A 21,050-nucleotide genomic window follows, 5' to 3' on the forward strand; every position below is an offset into this window, starting at 1 on the left:
ACCACAACGCCTGTCACTTGGGTGTGGACAGATGGCCTTAGCAGAAGCTCACTGACGCTGGCCTGGTGAAGGTTACGGGTTCTTGGGTGTGACCCTAGGGCTTAGCCTGCTGGTGCCTCTGGATGCCATCTGCTTGAGAAACATTCATCGGTGATCACCTGCCAGTTTGCTGTGACATTGAGAGGCATCCGCTTTAGATTGCTTCCATCTTGTTTTTCTTTCTTTTTTGACTACTTCCCCGTTGTTTGCTCTGGCTGGTGTTGTTCACTGTGTCTCAAACCCAAGGCGCATCCATGTCCGTGGCTGTTCCTCTCCCTCCTAAGCCAAGGTCCCGTGGACGCACCTGTTGAGGTCCCAGTTCCTCCAGAAGCGTTTTGGGGATTCCTTCCCATCCTCTCAGCTCTCTGTCTTCTGTGACGTCCATCAGCATTCACTATCCCCAGCCAAGGGTCCTGTCCTGTGTCCTGTGGCTGCGTGTTGGTGGGCTTTCCATTGAAAGTGGTTCTAAGACAGTTCTTGTCCCTTTGGAAGCCAAGTGACATTTCCCCGTTTCAAATGCCTGTCTGAAATGTTGTATGGTTTTGTCTGTTTCAGAGACTTGAAGATAGAAAATTTGCTACTAGATGAAGACAATAATATCAAGCTGATTGGTATGACTTTATTATTATTTAAAAAAAACAAGATTACAAGTGTTTTGTGTTGTTAATTCTCAACTGTGAAAATTATCCATGGTCTCTATCTAATTCCAAGATAATACTTCCAGATCCCATTCTATGATGTGCAATAGTTAATCATGGTTTAAAAAATGAAAATTAATTTTACTAGCAGTAATGACTTAATTTTGGACAGTGAAACATAATTAAGCCGATAACAGTACCATAATATGATCATGAAATGAATTTCACAGTGCCAAATAAATTTATCTTGGCAGTGGGTTTCTTTGAATTACTCAGATCACAACTTCTCTGTAAATGCAGACAGAGTTCAAAAACCTCTTGTGGAGGTTTTTGCTATTTAGATTAATCAGAAAACTATTTAAAGATGAATGGCAAATAGTTTAGTTAAAAATGCTGTCTGTAGCTTCATCGTATCCTATTCTATTTTTCCGTGAAGGCAGCGACCCCTGGACCAGGGGGAGTTCGGCTTACTTTCTTTTTAGAATATGCAGTCACCTGAGGATGCCTGGGAATTGATACCAGGACTTTCATTGGAGACCAAAACCCATGGATGCTTAGATCCTATAAAATGGGGTAGAGTTTGCATATCAATATCTACACACCTGCCTGTGTGCTTCCTGTCCTCCTTAGATGCTTTGTAACACCTCATAAATAGAATTGTTGTGCTGTGTTTTTGGGGAATAATGACAGGAACAAAGGTCTATCTATGTTCAGTGCAGGTGTAGTTTTATTTTGGGGGTGGGAATGGGAGCAGAGAGGATATTTTGGTCCTTGGTGGGTGGCACCCAAGGATAAGGAGAGTGACCGTGAGCCCCATCCGAGCCCTGTGGGATGGTGTAGCTGCCACAGAGGAGCCCTGGGGTAGTCGATCAGAAGAGCTCATGATTTAGGCTCCCACAGCAACTTAACCCCATGGCTCCTCCTCTAGCAAAATTCAAGTTGTCTTCTTCCCACCTGCATGGCCAGTCCTGGCCACAGGGCATCATTTCTGTCCCCAGCTACTAGCATCCTTTGTCCTTTGGACCTTTTCTTTCTCCCACTTCAAGTGTAAGTCATTTCTTCTTTTTTTTTAAATTATATTTTTGACAATCTTTACACAGTTAATTAGGGCTATAGGAAAGTGGGTAAGACTATTATTTCCATGTTGTTTCCTTCATGTATCTGAGGTAAAGGAGGATATTGAGGGAGAAGCCCCACCCAGTTTCCCACCCACCCCAGGTCCCTGATGTAGGGCATGCTCCGAGATTCTTGCTCAAGTGGTTTTGATAGTTCACCAGTTATGAATCACTGCCAGTCTCACCACTCCAAGCACAATGAGGTCGTTGAAGAATCCACTGATTGACATAGTTCATCATAGAGTCTCCATTTGCCCAGTTTTTCACTGCCAACATATAGCTGAGGTGGTTGATTGACTTGTTCTGTCTTCTGTCTTTTCTTAGTTAGGGTTCTGAGTCCAGCATTTCGGTTGGTGAGATCTCCAAAGAAACTTTGAGGTGTTCCCAGACCACATTCTTGTATGTACTAACAAGTACAGGGCCCGGCACAGTCCATTGCCCTGATCAGCTGGTGGTTAAAATTGCTGGGTTGGTTCAGCCCTGACTTCCACTGGAACCAATGGGTGTTGCAGTCCAGCCTCATTCTGCCTGCCACATACTCGGCCTTCATATAAACCAGTGGGAGCTGCAGCCTAGTTGGAGCAACCCACAATAACCCCCACCAGGCCCTTCCCCTACCCTGGTTTGCCAGTATGTATAGCAGACTAGTCTAGTCTGTCCCACATCCCATTCAGCTCTTGTACATGTCAATGGGTATTGAAGCTTAGTTCCATCTAATCATCTGAACTATCTAGCCCTCACGAATGTTGTTGGGTGTTTCTCTGTCTAGCCACCCCAACCCCCGTCCCAGTTTTCGTGCCCTCCTGTGGGAGTTACGGTAACCCAAGAGGGAGGAGCCCACTATTTCCCTCCTAGGCCTCTCCCACTCCTGGATTAGCAAGTCATTTCTTCTACCTCTGTGACTAGAAAGAAATTTCTAGAAGGGGGAGAGATGGAGTTGTTGGTGAATTCGACTTTTGTGCCCAAGAAGGAACTTTGGCTTGGTCAGCTGTGAATTCATCTGCAGACTTCACAATAGAGATCCTGGTGTCACAGCTGGCGCCCAGCCCGGCATCAGGCAAGAGAAGCCTTCTGGGGCTCCAGCGCTCCTGACTGCTGATTAAACATCATTAATAGATAGGGATGGATCATCTGATGTTGAAAGATTAACAGTGATTACTGCCTGGCACAATGGCTCAGTCCTCTACCTGTAAGTGCCAGCATTCCATTTGAATACTGGTTTGTATCCTAGTTGTCCCACTTCCTATCCAGCTCCCTGCTTGTAGCCTGGGAAAGCAGTAGAGTGTGGCCTAAAGTTTTGGGACCCTGCATCCCTTGTGGGAGATCCAGAAGAAGTTTTTGGCTTCAGATTGGCTCAGCTCTGGCCTTTGTGATCATTTGGGGAGTGAATCGGCAGTTGGGGGATCTTTCTCTGTATAGCTCCTTCTCTCTGTAGATCTGTCTTTCCAATAAAAATAAATGAAAGATGGACAATTAAGAGGAAAGCAGCCTCCCCCACCAAGCAAAACATTTTAAAAACTCTGTTAGAAGATGCCGAGGTAATTCCAAGGACTTTTTGTTATTTTACCATTACCTTTTACTTGTTGTGAGGGCCAAATGCAGAAGCAATGGGGCAAGGCAGTGTTGGCATGCCCGCAGGATGCCCTTCTGGGCCTCCAGGGGATGGGGTGGGGAGGAACGGCTCCTGGGGGTCCCTCTTTGGGAGATGTGGAGGAAGTGACGAGCTGCCCTGGCAGCAGAGATAGTGTCAGAGAACAGGCTCTAAAAGCCAGGCTGACGACACATTGAAAGCTAACTCACTCTGCCATAGGGCAGGTGACCTATGGAGGGAGCCCAGGCGATCCCAAAGGACCATTGCCCCATACGTTGGCACCTACCCTTTTTGCTTTGGGCTTGCTGTCCCTTCCTGTCTTCCTGAGCAATAGCCCCAGATGGCTGCTTAGAAAACTGCCTCGTAGAATCAGCTGGAGTTACACAGAGAGAGAGAAACAGATCTTCCATCTGCTGACTCACTTCCTAAATAGCTGCAGTAGTGGGGGCTGGACCAGACTGAAGCCGTGGGCCTGGAACTCCATCCAGGTCCCTCACGTGGGTGTGTAGGCTCAAGGACTTGGACCATCCTCTGCATTAGCACTGAGCCAATTTGAAGTGGGGCAGTCAGCAGACCCTCAAACCGGCCTCTGTATGCGAAGCCAGCTCCACAGGCACCTCTACCTGCTGTGCCACAACCCCAGCTGCATAAATACGTTTTTTTATGAATGAGAACTTTTCTCAGAAGATTCTGAAAGTACCAATCGTCATGAACAATGGCTGCATTTATTAAAAAGTAGCTCACAAGATGAACTGAATAAGAAAAGAAAAGCTCCTTCAAGGAGACCCGCTTAAGTTGAAGAAACCACCTTGCCCAGCATGCACCCACTGTGCCCCTCAGCAAGTGTGATGGCCGATGTTTGGACGTTGGGAACCCTGGGACGGAACCAAGATTTCAGCGATGAATGATGCAGATGCAGATGCAGCTGCTAAAATGCCGCTTGTGAAGTCAGCACCCCATAGCCAGGTGCTTGGGGTACAGTCCTGGCTTTGCTCCTGACTCTGGCTGATGAGTCCATGGGGGGGATGGGGCAACAGGCGGGTGAGTACCTGCCATGGGAGAGATCCCAATTTTGTTCCCAACTTAGTCCCAACGTTGGTGGTATAGTGGTGAGCATAGCTGCCTTCCAACTGTTGTTAGCATCCTGTCTGGGCATGGTATGCTCTACTTCCCATCCAGCTCTCTGCCAATGAGCTTGGGAAAGCAGCAGAAAATGGCCCAACTGCTTGGGTCCTTGCACCCACATGGGAGACCCCAAAGAAGCTCCTGGCTCCTGGTTTTTGCCTGACTTAACCCTGTCCATTGCAGCCATTTGGGAGTGAACTAGCAGACAGAAGATCTTTCTCCCTCTCTTCCTGTCTGTAACTGTCTTTCAAATAAATAGAAGAAATCTTTTTAAAAAAATAGTAGTAAGAGAGAAACTAGGAATCTGAAAGAGGCTTGAAAGGACACACTTTGGATTGCTAAGCTCTTCCAGCTGCTCTAAGTCATGCCTGGGACTGGAAGAGAAGGCGTGCCACGCAGCAGGCACGCTGGGAGCTGCGTTTTGTGGAGGTCGGGCTGCATTTATTCCTGTCTGAAGGAGAAAGACCTGGTGCCTTGGGGGTGTTTGTGTGTGCCTTGGTGACTGGGATCCCGAGGTCTCTCCCACCTGCCTTCTCTAACTTTTAAGTTACCTCTTCAAAGGAACTACTTGGTTATTTTTTTCAGAGGTGATTATAGCTATTACTGTTTCCTCTTATAATAGTTTCTCTTTCTTTGAAAGGTTTTTTTTTGTTGTTGTTGTTGTTTAAATAAGTGCACTGAAGCCATGTTGCAAATGAAGTACAATTACGGATGGGGAAATCAGTTTGAATCAGGTTTCCCCCAGACCTCACTTGGAGACAGCCTTCTGCTGTTTAAGTGTGATAGAAGTGAACTTGAAAGGACCCACACTCAAAGCACTGTTGCATGTTTCCCAAAGCAGCATTTATTTACTTTTCTTTTTTTGGAGATTCATCTTGCACTGCTCAGAAAATTGAGCGATAATTGTCCTAAGCGCTTACCAGATCTAATCGAGGCAGGTCTGTATGGTGTGCCGAGGAGGCGGGCTTCTCTGGTGTTTCACAATTCTAATTACAGGCACATGTGTAAACTTTTAGTAATGAGGACTTTGCATCCACAGCATGCCGGTTACTTCTCTGTTTTCAATCATCCCTCTTGGCAAGATCCACCAAAGTCAGTTTTAAATGGTGATCCAATCCCTTCTACTCCCCAGTTTTTGCTAATTTATCATCTTAAAACTGTGCTTAAGATAAGGCCAGGATGGAGTCCCCCAGCTTGCCTGGGATGGGAAAGAGTGATCTGGGCTCTGCCCTGCCCCCCTGCCCTCCCTCTTCTGCTGCCAGGCCCTCTGGGTGACCCAGGAAGTGGTCTCAAGCAGGGTGCCCTGTGCTGTTAAAAGGACTTGGCTGAGATTAGCCTGAGAGCCTTTTGCTTTCAGAAATTTCGAGCTCACATTTTTCTGGGACAAGATCTTGCCCCTGACATGCCTGCCCTTAACATCCCATTATCTTTGTTTTATGCTACTGTCTTTCCATTGCCTCCCACCCCTGAAAAATGGAGTGTTCTCATGCGTTTGACCGTGTGTTAAAAATTCCTTTAGGTCAGCCAGCAAAACAGGCCTCCAACTTGTCGCACAAAGCCATTTTCCTCTCTGGAAACAACATCTACCCCATCCCACCCCACCCCTAGTCAGTAGTCCTCAAAGCGGGATGTGAGCAGGGTCCCTGGAGTCTCTAGCTCTGGAGCCTGAAGGGCTGCTCTGTGCTGGGTGTGTGAGGTCTTGCCGGACCGCGGGCAGGAAGTGCAGGGGAAGGCAGGGAGCCAAGCAGGGAAGCGGAGGGAGAAAAAGAAGTTAAAGAAAACCAAGGTCTGAGCAGGTGGCATTGTTCCCATTCTTCCCCATGAAGCCTGTACCCTGCAAGAAATTCAGAAGCGTCCAGGACTTTCTGGATTCTGCTGTGATGGGGTTCTCTATGGAAAAGCTACAGTCTCCCTGCAGGCTGCGCCAAGAACTGTGGGAATGCCCGGCTCTGGCCCAGCCTGGGTTTTTCTGCTCTCCCAAGCTGTCTTAGCAGTCACGTACTTTGCAGGTGGAGACTTGCTGGCGTGAAGGAGAAAATGCAGTCCTCACTCCTGGAGCCAGTGTGAGAGGTTGGCTCCAGTCTCTCCGCAGCCCTGTTTGCCGTCTGGAAGTGGAGTAGGGGGTGGGACCTTAGTGTTTACATTGAGGTTCAAAGAAGAACTGATGGGGATTGAGATCAGCAGATTTGGGGAGGCAGTTCTCTAATTACCTGTCAGCTCTGGTATCTTTAAGATCAAAAGTCAACAGTCTCAAAAGACATAATAGCCCTGGATGCCCTGGGCATGCTCTCCCCTCCCCAGAGGGCTTTAACATCCAGGAACAAAGCCAGGCAGGGAGTGGCTTAGGAACTTTGTAAAGACTTTGATGGAGTGAGAACCTTTAGCCCAGAAAATCCCCCCCCATAAGCAGCTGGACCTCCCTGAGAAAATCAATTCCCTGGAGCGTTTCTCTCACTGGGAGGGGCACTCTGAACTCCCTATGCTTGTTAGCTTTCCCAGTCTCTATCCTAGAAAGCAAAGCTTTCTCTCTTCTGGACTGATTCAAGGAGATTTGCTGGAGCTGCACTATGAGCAAGTGCCAGCTGGGTTTCTAGAATGTTTTAGGATGTTCAAGAATGAATGTGCTCCCACTAGGTTTCTAGAATGTTCCATCTTCAGCAAGGCAGCCCCACACCACTCGGCATCCTCCTAGGCTTGTATCCCTGCACCTCCTGGTTTCTCCTTTGAGATGCTGTCTTGTGTGTTGGCCTCAGAGAAGGCTCTCCTTCCTTGCCGTCTGCAGTCTTTGTTGTTGTTCTCCTTTTGCTAATTTGTACCCCCCCCCCCCTTACAGACTTCGGTTTGAGCAACTGTGCGGGCATCCTGGGCTACTCCGACCCCTTCAGCACGCAGTGCGGCAGCCCCGCCTACGCCGCGCCAGAGCTCCTCGCCAGGAAGAAGTATGGGCCCAAAATCGACGTGTGGTCCATGTGAGTTGCCCAGCCTAGCCAAATGAACACTGCATCCTTTCTGTGCATGGCACCCCCTACCCCCTGCCTTGTGCCCACGACCCCCGCCTTCCATCCATGGCCCCCTGCCTTCTGCCCACAGTCCACCTTGTGCCCACCCTCTGCATAGTGCCTGTGTTTCCGAGTCTTCACCACCTTGGCCTCCCTCCCTCTGTCATGCTTTGTGCTTGGCGCTGACTTTCCTTCAGTGATACTTCCCAGTTCTCCAAATGGCGACATGCCGCCATACTCTGATTTTACTCTCTTGAGCCACTGTTGAGTTCCTCCTTCAAAGCCCCCCACCAGTGGTCCCCTGCATGCTCCTTCCTTTCACCTCCTCTTTGGCACCTGTCCTTGCCTGGTCATTCTCCTGTCAGGTGGCTCCTTGCCTGTCACCCCGGTTGGGAAAGAAGATTCTAGAACAGCAGGGAGCTCACGTGCATTGCATGGGAATCTGGGAAATGAGTGGCAGATTGGGCCCTCATGAGGGTGTCCTGTGATTGGAGTGGTGGAGCTGATGTGAGGCAGGACCAGCCGGGGAGAGTGCCAGCCAGCTGAGGCCAGCTGCTCCAGAGCCCTGCCTGCGAGGGAGACTGGTCAGTACTGTGTTGTCCCCAGTCATCACAGCGATGGCGGAATGGGGTCCCTTCCAGACCAGAATGTGGGCAACAAGAAAAGGATGTGTGACTTGTAGGAGTAAAGGGCCCTTTGGGGAGACCCCTTGAGGAGGGTGACCGCATTCCTTGTCATCCGTGTGACACTTGCGGTCCATACAGTTTACTGTTACTGTGTCAGGGGAGCAGGTTAGCTGTCCAGTGTGGAAAGGTGCAGGGGGAGATGAGCCGGGGGTAGGCTGTAGGGCTGTCATGTTGAAGCACAGCCCTTTGTTCTTGCCTCTTATATCAGGTTGCTTGATGTGGGCAAAGAATTCACATGTAGTGAACACAGATGTTGCATTGCTCAGCTTGGGCCCCAGGAGTCAAACCAGAGGGGTCTGCTCCCCAAGGAAGGGTTTCCCCAGCACCTTCTACCCCTCCCCTGCCCTTTGCCTCCTTCTCTGTCCCTACCCATTAACCAGAACCAATGACTACCCAGAAGTAATGGTGGTGACAGGTGGCCTTGGAGGGGGTATGGAAGGAGGCAGGTGGCCCCAAACCAGACGCCTGGATGCGTCAGGGCTTGTGTCCAGCCAGGGAGCAGCTGGCTGTGTCCTCAGTCCTGGCTCCAGGGGACAGCCAGTCCCTTCCTTGGTAGCTTCTGTTGTATTTCCCACCCCACCACCCCAAGATCCTGCTGTATGGCCCAAGGTGCTTTGACAAGCTCTAAGGGGCTGCATCCCGAGTGCTGGGAAAATAAAATCACATCTGTGAAAGCCCTCAGTCTTTCTCTTCACTGTTGCAGGGCTCTGGGGCTGCTGGGAAGGAGGAACAGAGGGAAAACTCAGAATATGCAGGGATTATTTACATGGTGATGGAAGAATAGCCAGGAGTCATGTTCAATGGTGAGGTCTCAGTGGGCAGAGCCTGTGGGGCACGCAGCCTGGAGTCTGGGGGTGGGGGGACTGTGGGGAGAAGACAGAGGGGGAGGGGGGAGAGTTAGAGTTCTCAACTTTGATGGATGGAGTGATCAGGAATTTGTGTGATTTTTCTTCTTTCCTCTCCCCTCCTCTCTTCTCCTTTTCTTTTTTCTTTTTTAAGATTTCTTTTGATTTGCAAGGCAGATTTGGAGAGAGCAGAGACAGAAAGAGAGATCTTCCATCTGCCGGTTCACTCCCCAAATGGGTCACAGAAGTTGGAGCTGAACTGATCTGAATCAGGAACCTCTTCTGGTCTCCCACATGTGGGGTCCTTGGGATGGAGTTGCAGGTGCTGGTTGGTTTGCCGTGGGGCTGGAAGCATTGGAGATGTAGAGTGCATCTGATGCTGCTGCCCTACTGGGCGCTGTGGCTCAGCAGCACTCTACACCGCGAGGTGTTGGTCATGTGCTCTCAGGATCAGGTTCACAGGGCTAATGGGGAACAGTGGGTGTCAGGGGGGAGTCTGCAGTATGTCCTGAGCCTGGGAGAGGATCCAAGTCTCCACCCAGACCGTCACCAAGTTGAAAAGTTGGAAGTGGCACCATCGGAGAATGAGCACTTTTATATGTTCAGATGAAGTTGTGAGAGTGGGTCTGGTAAGAAGTTAGCATCCTTGGTGATACCAGACAGTTTCTCTCTTTCTCTTTCTCCTCCTCTCTCTGCCTTGTGAGGGTAGGTGTGTCCAGGAGGAGCGTCCTCCCCAGCCATGACTGTGAGGACATCCATGTGTGTGGTGTGAGCCCAGCCTGAGAGATTTGGCTGTGTAGCCCTGGACACATGCAGGGCTCAGCTGTAACCAGATGCAAAGGGTGGGGCGAAGCAGAGCGACAGACCTGGCGCTCTACCAGCCAGGCTGCAGAGGGGAGCTGCATCTGCTGCCAGCGGCTGGCGGGTTGGGGACTGTTCCAGGTGGAGGAAATGGCATCTGCAAAGATGGGCGGGTGTACAATATCCAGTGACTGTGGCTGGTAATTTGGGATAAAGCATACAACTTGAGACTCTTTTGTACAGAATTCATCTCCTCCTGCTTTGGGGTCCTGTGCGTGAGATGGAGTTTCTGTTTAGTGTCCCAGATTGTTCTACCAGGATTGGAAGCAGACAACTTGAGGAGTCTTTCATTTTCAAGACTGCTTAAAGTGAGAGGGAAGGTCCCTCATGGGGGTGGACGTTGTCACTACGAAGTCTTCTCTTTTTTATTGCTGTCAGACAGCAGCAGAATGAAGAGTTTACGAAAGTGGAATTCCCCTGCCTTCAGACTCTGGCCCCTGTGTTGGGCGTCAGGGACTTTTTCTCCAAGATGTCTGAGACTGACTTAGCAAGCAAACCTGGCTGCCACCCCAGGGGAGCCTGGGAGAGCAAGCCCCTCCCCACAAACAGAGCCCCCTGGGCCCTGCCCTAGCACAACAGGGACAAATGATGCAGGTAAAAGAAGTGGCTCTCTTTCTGGGGAGTTTCCCTTTGCTTTCATTTTAAAAGATATTATTAATATTATTATTTTATTATTTGAAAGGCAGTTTGAGAGAGAGAGAGATATTGTATCCACTGATTTACTCCCTTAATGACCATAATGGTTGGAGCTAAGCCAATCCAAAGCCAGGAGCCAGGAGCTTCCTCTGGATCTCCCACACAGATGCATGGTCCCAAGGACTTAGTTCATCCTCTGCTGCTTTCACAAGCCACTATCAGAGCTGGACTGGAAGTAGGGCAGCTGGAAAACATGAACCCGTGTTCCTATGGCATGCTGGTGCTATAGGCGGAAGCTAAGCCTGCTAAGCCACAGTGCTGCCCTTCTCATTACTTTTGAAGGTTATTATTTGCAGGACTGTGAAAATATCCTTTAAATCGCTCACCCCTTTCCCTTATTCCGGATAGCTGAATTGTATGTATTTCCCGATGACTGGAGATTTCAAACACAAAACTCAAGGTATTCATCCTGCCGCAGGAAACCTTTAAACCTTTGCTCCCATCACTGGGCTTTCCTTCCTTAAAGAAAACACTGTCGGGCCCGGCATGATAGCGTAAAGGTTAAGGTCCTCGCTTGAACGCACAGGGATCCCATAGGGGCACTGGTTCTAATCCCAGCAGCTCCACTTCCCATCCAGCTCCCTGTGTGTGGCCTGGGAAAGCAGTGAAGGACGGCCCAAAGCCTTGGGACCCTGCACCCACGTGGGAAACCTGGAGCAAGTCCCTGGCTCCTAGATTCAGATTGGCGCAGCACCGGTCGTTGCGGCCACTTGGGGAGTGAACCATTGTACGGAAGATCTTCCTGTCTGTCTCCTCCTGTCTGTGCATTTGCCTTTCCAATAAAATAAAGAAATCTTTTTAAAAAAAAAACTGTCATGGAAATTACTGCTTAAAACAGTGAGAATACAAATGGACTTTATTTGCAGAATATTAAGACGCTCACTTGAGAACTCCCATGAATCCCAAAGCAAAAAATGAAGAGAATGATCCCCAAAAGATGGAGAATCCAGCTTCTTTTGGGGGGGGCCAGGGTTGCTCTTGACCCTTGGGGAGTCCCCGGGGTGTGTGGTTGAGTCACACACCACACATCCAGACCAGTTGGCTGAGTGGCACTGTTCTAAGGCAGCCCTCCCACCTGTACATGGGACTGAGTATAGGAAACAGCGAGAGATTGTTCAAGGCATCAGACTTGGGACTTTGTAAAAGTTCACCTAGATTCCATCAGCTTCCCCACCCAGCCGCCCTCAGAATGGGGGCTGGCAGGAGGAGGGGACTTTTGGGGGGGAATCCAGGGGAATTTGGACTTTAAGCAAGAAAGCTCCCTTGAGCTTCCTAGATGTCTTGGGTATAAAACACACGACTTTTTCTTTTGTAGTTAGCTGCTTTGTTGGATATAGAAGCGGATCAGGAGAAGGGAAAAAGAACCAAAGTCATTCAAATGCATAAGAAACCATTTGTCAGGAACAGGCACAGTTGGATGGAGTGGGGTGCAAGTTTGAGCTTCCTGAATGTGGGGGGTCTGGGTGGGCTTCCTCTCTCCCAACCTGCTGGAGATCTCTTGATCCTGGAGCTGGGAGGAGATTGCTGTTGGCTGTAGTTATTTTAGTTTCTTAAATTCCTTTCTTGCAAATTACCCAGAAATCATGTGTTCATACTTGGGTATCAACAGGGCAGTGTCTGAGGCTCCTGTCCATGCGCCCTGCGAGGGGACTGGACCCTCCACCTGCTGGTATTGCTGTACCCTTGCATCTTGCTGCAGTCAGGGTGATCTGCAGGGAGCCGTGATCCTGTCTTTCTTCTTCCTGGGCGTTTCGGCTGCAAAGGAAGATTGGTGCCTTTAGGAGGCAGGACTACCATCTGGCTGTCCCAGGGCCTCTGGCTTTCTGCCTCCAGCCACCCTGCACTGTCACACTTTGTCGCTTTGACAGCAGATCATCCCATTTGGTCCTCGAGACAGTGGTTCACACTGGCTGCTCTCTGCTTGAAGAAATTCTATTGTTGTGTTGGCCTGTTTTCCCCCCACCTCTCATTCCCAGTCTCTGATTGCTCTCTGTCTCCTTCTCTCTGTCTGATTTCTGGGGGTCCCACATCTGCCACCGCGAGCTGATGGGCCCTGAGCCGTATTTCAAAACATCCGTCAGGACATTCTTGAGCGTGTTTGCAAACTACCCCTAATTCTGCAGGATTACCGGAGCTTGCAAACCACATTCCGCAGCGTCCGCTTGGCATTCCCACATCCTTCTGAAATGTCAGAGGGACCAGATCTCTCTTCATCCTAATGTTAAACATGATGAAGCGTCTTGGGGAGAGGGCTTAAGAAGCTCCTTTTGATTTATCTTCTAAGATCTCAATGTAGGTTTCCGTCATTGTTGGACATCAGGAAACAAACGTAATTGTAGCTATTTTCCCCCTGTTGTTCTTTTTAAAATAAATGGGACACCAAATCACCATTGTCCAACCATTAATTTATGCCAGGTGCTTCTTTGAGTACTTTGTCTTTGTTCCCTTTGTGCTTCTTGCCAACAGAGAGCTGGGAACCCTGAGTAGCCACATTTTAGAGGGAGGAAACGTGGGGAACAGAGAGAAAGCGAAGTCCTCTTTCTTAAGGATGGTGATTTCTGTTGACGATGAATTCATCTCAGAGCAATGGGGTTCTGGAGTCTGTTTAATCATCAGAATTCCTATAGAAGCTAGTTGCTGCATCCCAGGTTGATCCCACAGTGCCCTGGTGCCATTTTTAAGATAAATAAGCATGTGTTATGCTTACCTGTGCTGCTATGCATATTGCAGAGGAAAAAAAAAAAACAAATCCATGGGGATTTGAAAGGTTTATCATCTTTTTTTTCCTTTGTAGCGTTCTTTTTCCAGAAATGTTTATTTTTATTTGAACAGTAAAATCATAGAGAAAAGGAGAGCGAGAGCTCTTCCAATCTGTTTGTTAACTACTTGGATGACCACAGTGGGAGTCAGGACTTCCACGTGGGTGCAAGGGCTCACACACCTGGGCCATCCTCCCTTGCTTTTCCAGGCCACAATCAGGGAGGTGGGTCAGAGGTGGAGCAGTCAGCGTGTGAATTGGCGCCTATGTGGAATGCTGGCATTGCAGGCAGAGGCTTTACCCAATATACCGCAGCATCAGACCCATACACCATCCTTTCAAAGCAGGATTGGGGAACCAATTTTCTGTGAAGGCTATTTTGATGTTTTTAAAACCATTTGTAGGGCCCGGCGCGGTGGCGCAAGTGGTTAAAGGTCCTCGCCTAGCACGCCCGGGATCCCATATGGGCGCCGGTTCTAATCCCGGCAGCCCCGCTTCCCTTCCAGCTCCCTGCCTGTGGCCTGGGAAAGCAGTCGAGGACGGCCCAAAAGCTTTGGGAACCTGCACCCGCGTGGGAGACCCAGAAGAGGCTCCTGGCTTCGGATCGGCATAGTATCGGCCCGTTGCGCTCACTTGGGGAGTGAATCATCAGACGGAAGATCTTTCTCTCTGTCTCTCCTCTCTCTGTATATCCGCCTTTCCAATGAAAAAATAATAAAAATAAATCTTTAAAAAAAAAAAAAAACCATTTGTAGATAGTGTAGTGGTTAAGGTCCTTTCCTTGAATATGCCAGGATCCCATATGGGCGCCGGTTCTAATCCCAGCAGCCCTGCTTGCCCTGCCTGTGACCTGGGATTGCAGTCGAGGACAGTCCAAACCTTTGGAACCCTGCACCCGCGTGGAGACCCGGAGGAAGCTCCTGGCTTTGGATTGGCTCAGCTCCAGCCATTGTGTGGCCGCTTGGGGAGTGAACCATCAAACGGAAGATCTTCCTGTCTGTCTCTCTTCCTCTGTGTGCATCTGCCTTTCCAATAAAACATAAATTAAAAAGAAAAAAGAAAATTCTCAACTCGAAAATCAGCCTGCTGTGAATATTTTGAGTTTTGCGTCCCATCTTGCAATTTGTCTTGGCAGGACCAGACCAAATGATTTTGTGGCCCTTGTATAGCTGGACGTTCCCCAACCCAGTAAAAGGAAAAGCATTCTTGCTCACTGCGGGGTCATTGAAATGGAGCTTCCAGGTGCAGGAATGTAGAATTAACCGGATGGCTCTGGACAGCTAAAAAACCTGGAACAAATTTAAATATTACTGAGACTGAAACCTCCTCCCCCAGAACATTCGAATTTGCAGTGTTCCTTTGATCAGATGGCTCGTGTGTGGTGGGAGCAGAATCCTTGTACCTGGATGTGTCGGATTCTCTCTGCTGGAATGACCCAGCCCGCCTGTCACTTCTCCACCCCCACCCTCCAGTAACTTCAGACATGGGTGTGGGCACAAGCGCCTAGAGAGGGCTTTCTTCCAGTGCAGACCGCAGGACCCTTCCCAGGGCTTTCTGAGTCAGTCTGCAGGGGGACCCAGGAACAGGTATTTCTAACAAACTGCGGTACCCCGAGGACCACCTGTTGGGATCCAATGTCGTAGTCCAACCACCAGGAAGCTTTGTTCTCCAACATGAGGGAGTTCAAAATCTTCATCATAGGGCCTGGCGTGATGGCTCAGTGGCTAAATCCTCGCCTTGCGTGTGCCAGGATCCCATATGGGCGCCGGTCCATGCCCCAGCTGCTCCACTTCCTATCCAACTTGCTGCTCCTTACCTGCAGGAAAAGACCACCCTCTTCAGGTGTGAGTGTGGATATTAGAGTCCAGTCTGAGGCCGCCAGAAGTGAACAGGAAATGAATCCTTTGTTCTTTATTTTTGCCCTTTGGCTCAACTTCCTCGGATCCTGCTCAGATATTGGATTTTTTTTCCCAAAGAATTATTAATTTTTTTGAAAGGCAGAGTTACAGAGAGAAGGAAAGAGAAAGAGAGAGACCTTTTTTCTGTTGGTTCACTTCCCAAATGACCACAATGGTTGGAATTGAGCTGATCTGAAACCAGAAGCCAGAAGCTTCTTCCAGATCTCTCAAGTGGGTGCAGGAGCCCAAGTTCCTGGGCCATTCTCTGCTGCTTTTCTAGGTCCTAAGTAGGAAGCTGGATTGAAAGTGCAGCAACCAGGACTTGAACCAGTACCCTTATGGGATTTTGGTGCTGCAGGCAGAGGATTAGCCTGACCTTGTTGCATGATGTACTAAGGCTCTGGGGTGTGAAGGTCGCAGGTCCAGCTTGCACATCAATAACATGCTGGCCCTGGAAGAGCAGGTGTTCCGGAGCCAGTGGGCAGACACTGTGGACAGTGGCCTTGGAAGCCCATCCTCACTGCCCTGTATGACATGGGGCAGCCTTGAGAGGTTGGGGACCACTCAGTGTCCCCTAAGATCTTTTTGTCAGAGATACATTGCAGCTGTTGCACCTGTGTGTCCCAGGCCTCTTGGCAGAAATTCTGTGACATAGGGGCAGCCTTTGAACTTTCCAAACTCCTACCGATCTTGAGGAAGCATCCAAAGTAAGGAACATCGAATTCTGCCCCAAAACTTCGAAGTGCATCGTGGCCCCATTGCTTCTGGGACCCATCATCACTCCTGTTTCTCCTTCCTTCCTCCTGCCCCCTATGGGCTCTCCCAGCTTCCTTTGGTCCTGTTAGTATTCCTACCGAAGGGTCCGTGCCCCAGGTTTGCCACCCAGCAATTGTCCTCCAAATAAGTGTCTGCTCTGCTTGTCTCTTCCCATTGCAAGCCTTGACTTCCTTCCCAACTCGCAAGAGCAATGCACTGGATCTCCCGCCGAGCTCTTCTGTGCCCCCATTCTGTGCTGCTTCTGTTGATGTAGGTGAGCTGCCCACTCCAGGACTCTCACTTACCCACATCTGTCTGTATCTGGAGTAGACACACACAGAAGTGATCTACTTGCCTGTGTGCTTGCCATGTTCATTCTTGTTTTCATTTCCTGGTTTACACGTTCCATTGCAGCATCCTCACATCCAACAGCCAAACATACAGAAGCCCACTTTCTGTCCCTCTCTCTCTGTCTCTCTCTCTCACACACACACACTCACAGAGTTGTCTCTTGTGAGGAGTTCAGTCTCCCCGCTGAACTCCTCTTGTGAACACAGGTAGTATGGTCCAGCCTTTTGTTACTACCTGAGTCCTCCTCATTGCTGATAAGGGCCGTGCTTATTTGCTTGTGTGTTTCCACAAGTGTCTCTTGCCCTATGCGGCACCTATGGTGTGCAGCCTCCCTGAGCCCTCTTCTGTAACCTTGCCCAAGGAGGGCTGTCCAGCAGACTTTGGTGGCGTGGGTGTTTATATGCCTGTCTCTGCTGTGAGCTCCAGAGGCAGGATCGAGCCTCGGCGGAGGTCTGCAATTTGAGAGTGAGCTGGAGCTTAACTCACGGGCTCTGGGATGTGTCAGGGCCTGGAATGCTGTCATTCAGGGGCGCCTCCACGGCTTTGGACCTCCACGGCCTTCATTTCTGTCTGTCTCAGTAGGATTTGTTTTGACTGGAAGTCCTGTGGCATGTGTTTACAGTGCAATCCCCCTCCCCTGGGGGGTCTTTGAACACTTGGGACCTGGAGGCAGGCCGGCATTTGCATCCCTACCAGGAAATGTCTTCCAAATGATGTTAACTTGGCACGCTTGGCAACAGAAAAACCCTCCGGGAAGATGCTGCTGTCCTCTACGCCGGTGCTGGGCAGAAGCCGGGCAGCCCACCCAGAACGTTCACAACCACCATGGAGACGCCCGGGCCAGGAGCTGAGTGTCAGAGTATAAGGGCGAGAAAAAGAAACCTCTTCCCTCCCTCTGGCATGAGCAGTTTCTCTAGATCCAGGCAAAACTTCAGGGAAATTTTCTTTTGAGGGACTGAGGGGTAACTGGGCACCTAGTCTGGCTGGAACTGGCCCTGCCTTATGGGGCAGACCCTGTGACTTTTGTTCTGGCCTCTTCTAGGTGTCACGTGCTGTATACTATGCTTGAAAAACCACATCACAGCAAGACACTTGTTGGCATGATCCCTAACGCTTATGAGACTCTCCGCCTGTCATTTGGTCTGGGTTTCATTTTGGTCAGCTTGGTCTCTGCTTGCCCTAGTTGGTTCTGCCTACCAGGAGCCAGAGTGTTGTAGATTTTTGTCTTCCAGATTTTGGAATTTTTGTGTGTATGTACATAATGAGGTATCTCAGGACTGGGGCCAGGACCCAGACCTGATGTTCATTTGTGCTTCATGTTTACCTAAGCAGTGTTTTGAGGCTGCCTGGGTTTTGAGCACAACCCCTTACAGAGCCAGGGGTGGAATGTTACGCCAGTGGTGTTGTAGTGGAGCTCACAGTTACTTGGTGTGTGGGTTTTGCGTTGACGATGCTTGCTCTGTGCATCACTGAGAGAGAAGGGACACAACTTCCTCACTTCGATCCCTCCCATCTCCTTGGTCCATTGTCCTGATCTTCTCAGTCCTACCCCCTTGACGCCTTCAAGGTGATGCTGAAAGTTCTGGAAAGATGATGAGGCTGAGGGCCTGCTGGTGATTGCCATCAAGGTGTCTGCCCAGAGCTGTTGCCGAGCCTTTATCCTCCTGCTCCTGCTCCTCCCTCCTGCTCCCAGCCCCGGCACCTCCACTGGAGAGCCCTATTCTGGTCTCACACTTTGCTGTCTCTCCTTTCAGAGGTGTGAACATGTACGCCATGCTGACCGGGACCCTGCCCTTCACTGTGGAGCCTTTCAGCCTGAGGGCTTTGTACCAGAAGATGGTGGACAAAGAAATGAACCCCCTCCCCACCCAGCTCTCCACAGGTAACGCCTCTGGCTGCTCCCTCTGCATCTTTCTGTCCTGACTAGTTAGGGCCTGTTTTGAAGTGATTACAGCAAGCCCCTCGTGTCCGTGGGAGGATGTATTCCAAAGCCTTCCACTGATGCTTGCAACCCAGAGGAGTGGACATGTGCTGTGTCTTCTCCTATGCATGTCTGCCTAGGATAGAGATCCATAGCCACTGCCTAACAAAGGAGAATCCATGTAACAAAATACCTAGTAAAGGCTACTTTATGCATTACTTCTGGAATTTTCCATTGAGTGTCTTTGGTTCATGGCTGGTCACAGGTAACTGAGACTACATGGAGTGACATCATGGGGAGGGGTGGCTAGCGCAGCAGTGGTGCCTGGCTCTCCCAGGGTTTCAAGTGTCTTTCCTGTTGTAGACACTGTGTCTCAAGAGGTGGCTGGTTTCTGCCTCTGCCCACAGCTACTCTTTCTACCCCACCTGCCACCTGCATGCTTACCTGTCCCATGATCACCCCCAATCCCTAACTTCCTCCTTCCTGCTTCTGGCCTGGACACAGCCCAGGGCGCTCTTGTGTTCTCCACTTGAAAAATAATTGCAGGCTTGATTGTCTGGGGACTTGGGCTGTTGCAGTGTTGACTTGGAGAAGCTTGGTGTAGAATCACATGTCTATTATGTCTTCTCTGGTCAACTTACTGGGAAGAAATGCTAGTTGCATTCAGCTGAGGCCTGTTCTTGGTTTGTTGAGTTTTTGAGCATGTTGAGAAGGTTTTAAATACAACAGTGGTTCGGTGGCTTCATCACACTGAATTCTCAGCTGTGTTTGTAAAAGTTCTCTTGAACTTAAGCTGGCTCCTATTTCAGTAAACAGTTTGAATTAGGGTTTGGGTTTCACAGCCAGTGGATTAGTACAATTTGATCTTTGGTTTGCAGTTCACTTTAGGTTCTTGGCCTTAGCTTGGCTTTGATAGGCATTTAATTGGTTCCTTAGAATAAACTCACTTTTACCAAGGTAAAGCTTTTGGCTAATATCTGTATCTACACACACCCACACTCACCCACCCATCCATATACACATGTGTATAGATAGATGTATATACACACATGTGCATATGTATACATAGGCATATATATATTCATATGTATTTATATATATTTAGCTTCAGTTTATGATGCTAGGCTAAACTCCAGCACTTTTTTTTTTACTACTGTTACACATTTTTCTCTTCATGTTACAAAGCATCAATGAGGCTGACCTTGAATTTGTCGGTGAGAGCCAGGCCATGCTTTCAGCTTTGTCTGGGAGGGCCACCTGCTGAGCAGGCATGCACAGTGTCCCTGGGAAGATAGGCACAGGACTCCTGCATGAGGTCCCTAGCTGGTGGAGTTGGGGATCCTGAGGATTGCAGTAGTCAGGTCTTGGAACTTCCAGAACTACTGAAAGTGTGGGAAGCCCTGTGCAACGTGCTGCGTCCTTGGTTCACTTACTCTGTATTCCATTTCATCTAATCACTCCATGCCTGTGTGCTGTATGCCAGTAATGTGTGAGCATGTTCCAGGGGCCAGGAAGCCGAGAGAGGACAAACCTCAAGCTCTTCTTCCTTACCAAGTTGGGGCATCAGCGGACATGCGATGAGCAGATAAATGAGAGTGTGATGGTCAGTCGTATGCGTGTGATAATGGGGTAGTGAGTAAAGAACTTTAAAACAATTAAAATTTAAAACTGTTTAAGAATCATATTGTGGCATAATTGTAAACTCACACACAGTTGCAAGGAAAAAATAGAGACCCTCAGCCAGTTTCCCCAAACAGTAGAATAATACCACTAGATAATGAACATGGGTGAGCTCTGATGGTCTCATTCAGATGTCACAAGGTTCATGTGTGTGCTGGCATGGCTTGAGTTCTGTGCACCTGTATCGTATGTGTGGATCTGTGTGATGTCTCCATCCATCACTCACATGCCCTGTGCGGCTGCCCCTGTGCACCTGCAGGCCACAGCCGCCTTCTCCCTCCCACTTTCCCTCTTTTCCTTGCCCCTGCCAACAGCTGCTGGGCTCCTCATCTCTGTACTTGTGGCATTTCAAGAATGCTATATCAGATGGCTCTTTGAAAAGTTGGTGGAAAATGGAATTAAAAGACAAGCTTGCTTTGGTGTGTAGAAATGCATGCCTTTGAGGCGTCTTCAGAGAGGTCACCAGAAGTGTATATTATGAAAATGCAAGGCAAGGGCTCCAATTTTCTGGTACCAAAAATAAAATTATCTCTTAATTCCAGGAACTTTATTTATTTATTTGAAAGATGGAGTGATTGAGTGAAAGAGAAAGATGGTTCTCTGGCTGATGCACTGCCCAAACAGCCACAACAGCCCCTTCTGAGTCCCCAAGGGAAGTGACAGGAACCCAAGTGTTTGGACCAGCATCCAGAACTTTCCAGGTTAGCAGGGAGCAGGAGAAGTGTGAAAGAGTCAGGACTTGGCTTAAGCACTCAGATAGGGAGCGTGGGCTGTTACTCACTGTGCCTCAGCACCCAGCCCTCTGGGCTGTTTGAAGCACTCGGTAGAAGCCAACCTTCGCAGGCTGCACTCGGTGGTTTCTCAATGGTGAAAAGAAGTGTAACTCTGAGACATGAAAGTGTGCCCTTTGAGACACTGGAAAACATTCTAAAGGCAATTCCAAGGGAGGACTATTAAAAATGCCCCCTGGGCGTGCCAGCACCCTTGGAGCCAGCAACCAGCTGACCTCACAGGGCTCCAGTTGGCACTTCTCCTTCACCCTTCAGCTCAGAAGGTGCTGCTTAAGGCTGTTCAAGTCCACATTCCTGCAG

General features: G+C 49.4%; 1 protein-coding gene across 1 annotated transcript in view; it reads left to right on the forward strand.

Moving 5' to 3' along the window:
• The window catches only part of HUNK (hormonally up-regulated Neu-associated kinase), a 103,318-nt gene that overhangs the window by 51,679 nt on the left and 30,589 nt on the right, over positions 1-21,050 (forward strand). Inside the window, exons 3-5 of the mRNA XM_040980888.1 lie at positions 595-650; positions 7,342-7,477; positions 18,113-18,240. Coding sequence (XP_040836822.1) covers positions 595-650; positions 7,342-7,477; positions 18,113-18,240 — 320 coding nt within the window. The remainder of the gene's footprint in view (positions 1-594; positions 651-7,341; positions 7,478-18,112; positions 18,241-21,050) is intronic.

This window comes from Ochotona curzoniae, unplaced genomic scaffold, assembly GCF_017591425.1.
Source record: "Ochotona curzoniae isolate NIBS_2020 unplaced genomic scaffold, NIBS_Ocur_1.0 contig_3498, whole genome shotgun sequence".
Classification (NCBI taxonomy): Eukaryota; Metazoa; Chordata; class Mammalia; order Lagomorpha; family Ochotonidae; genus Ochotona; species Ochotona curzoniae.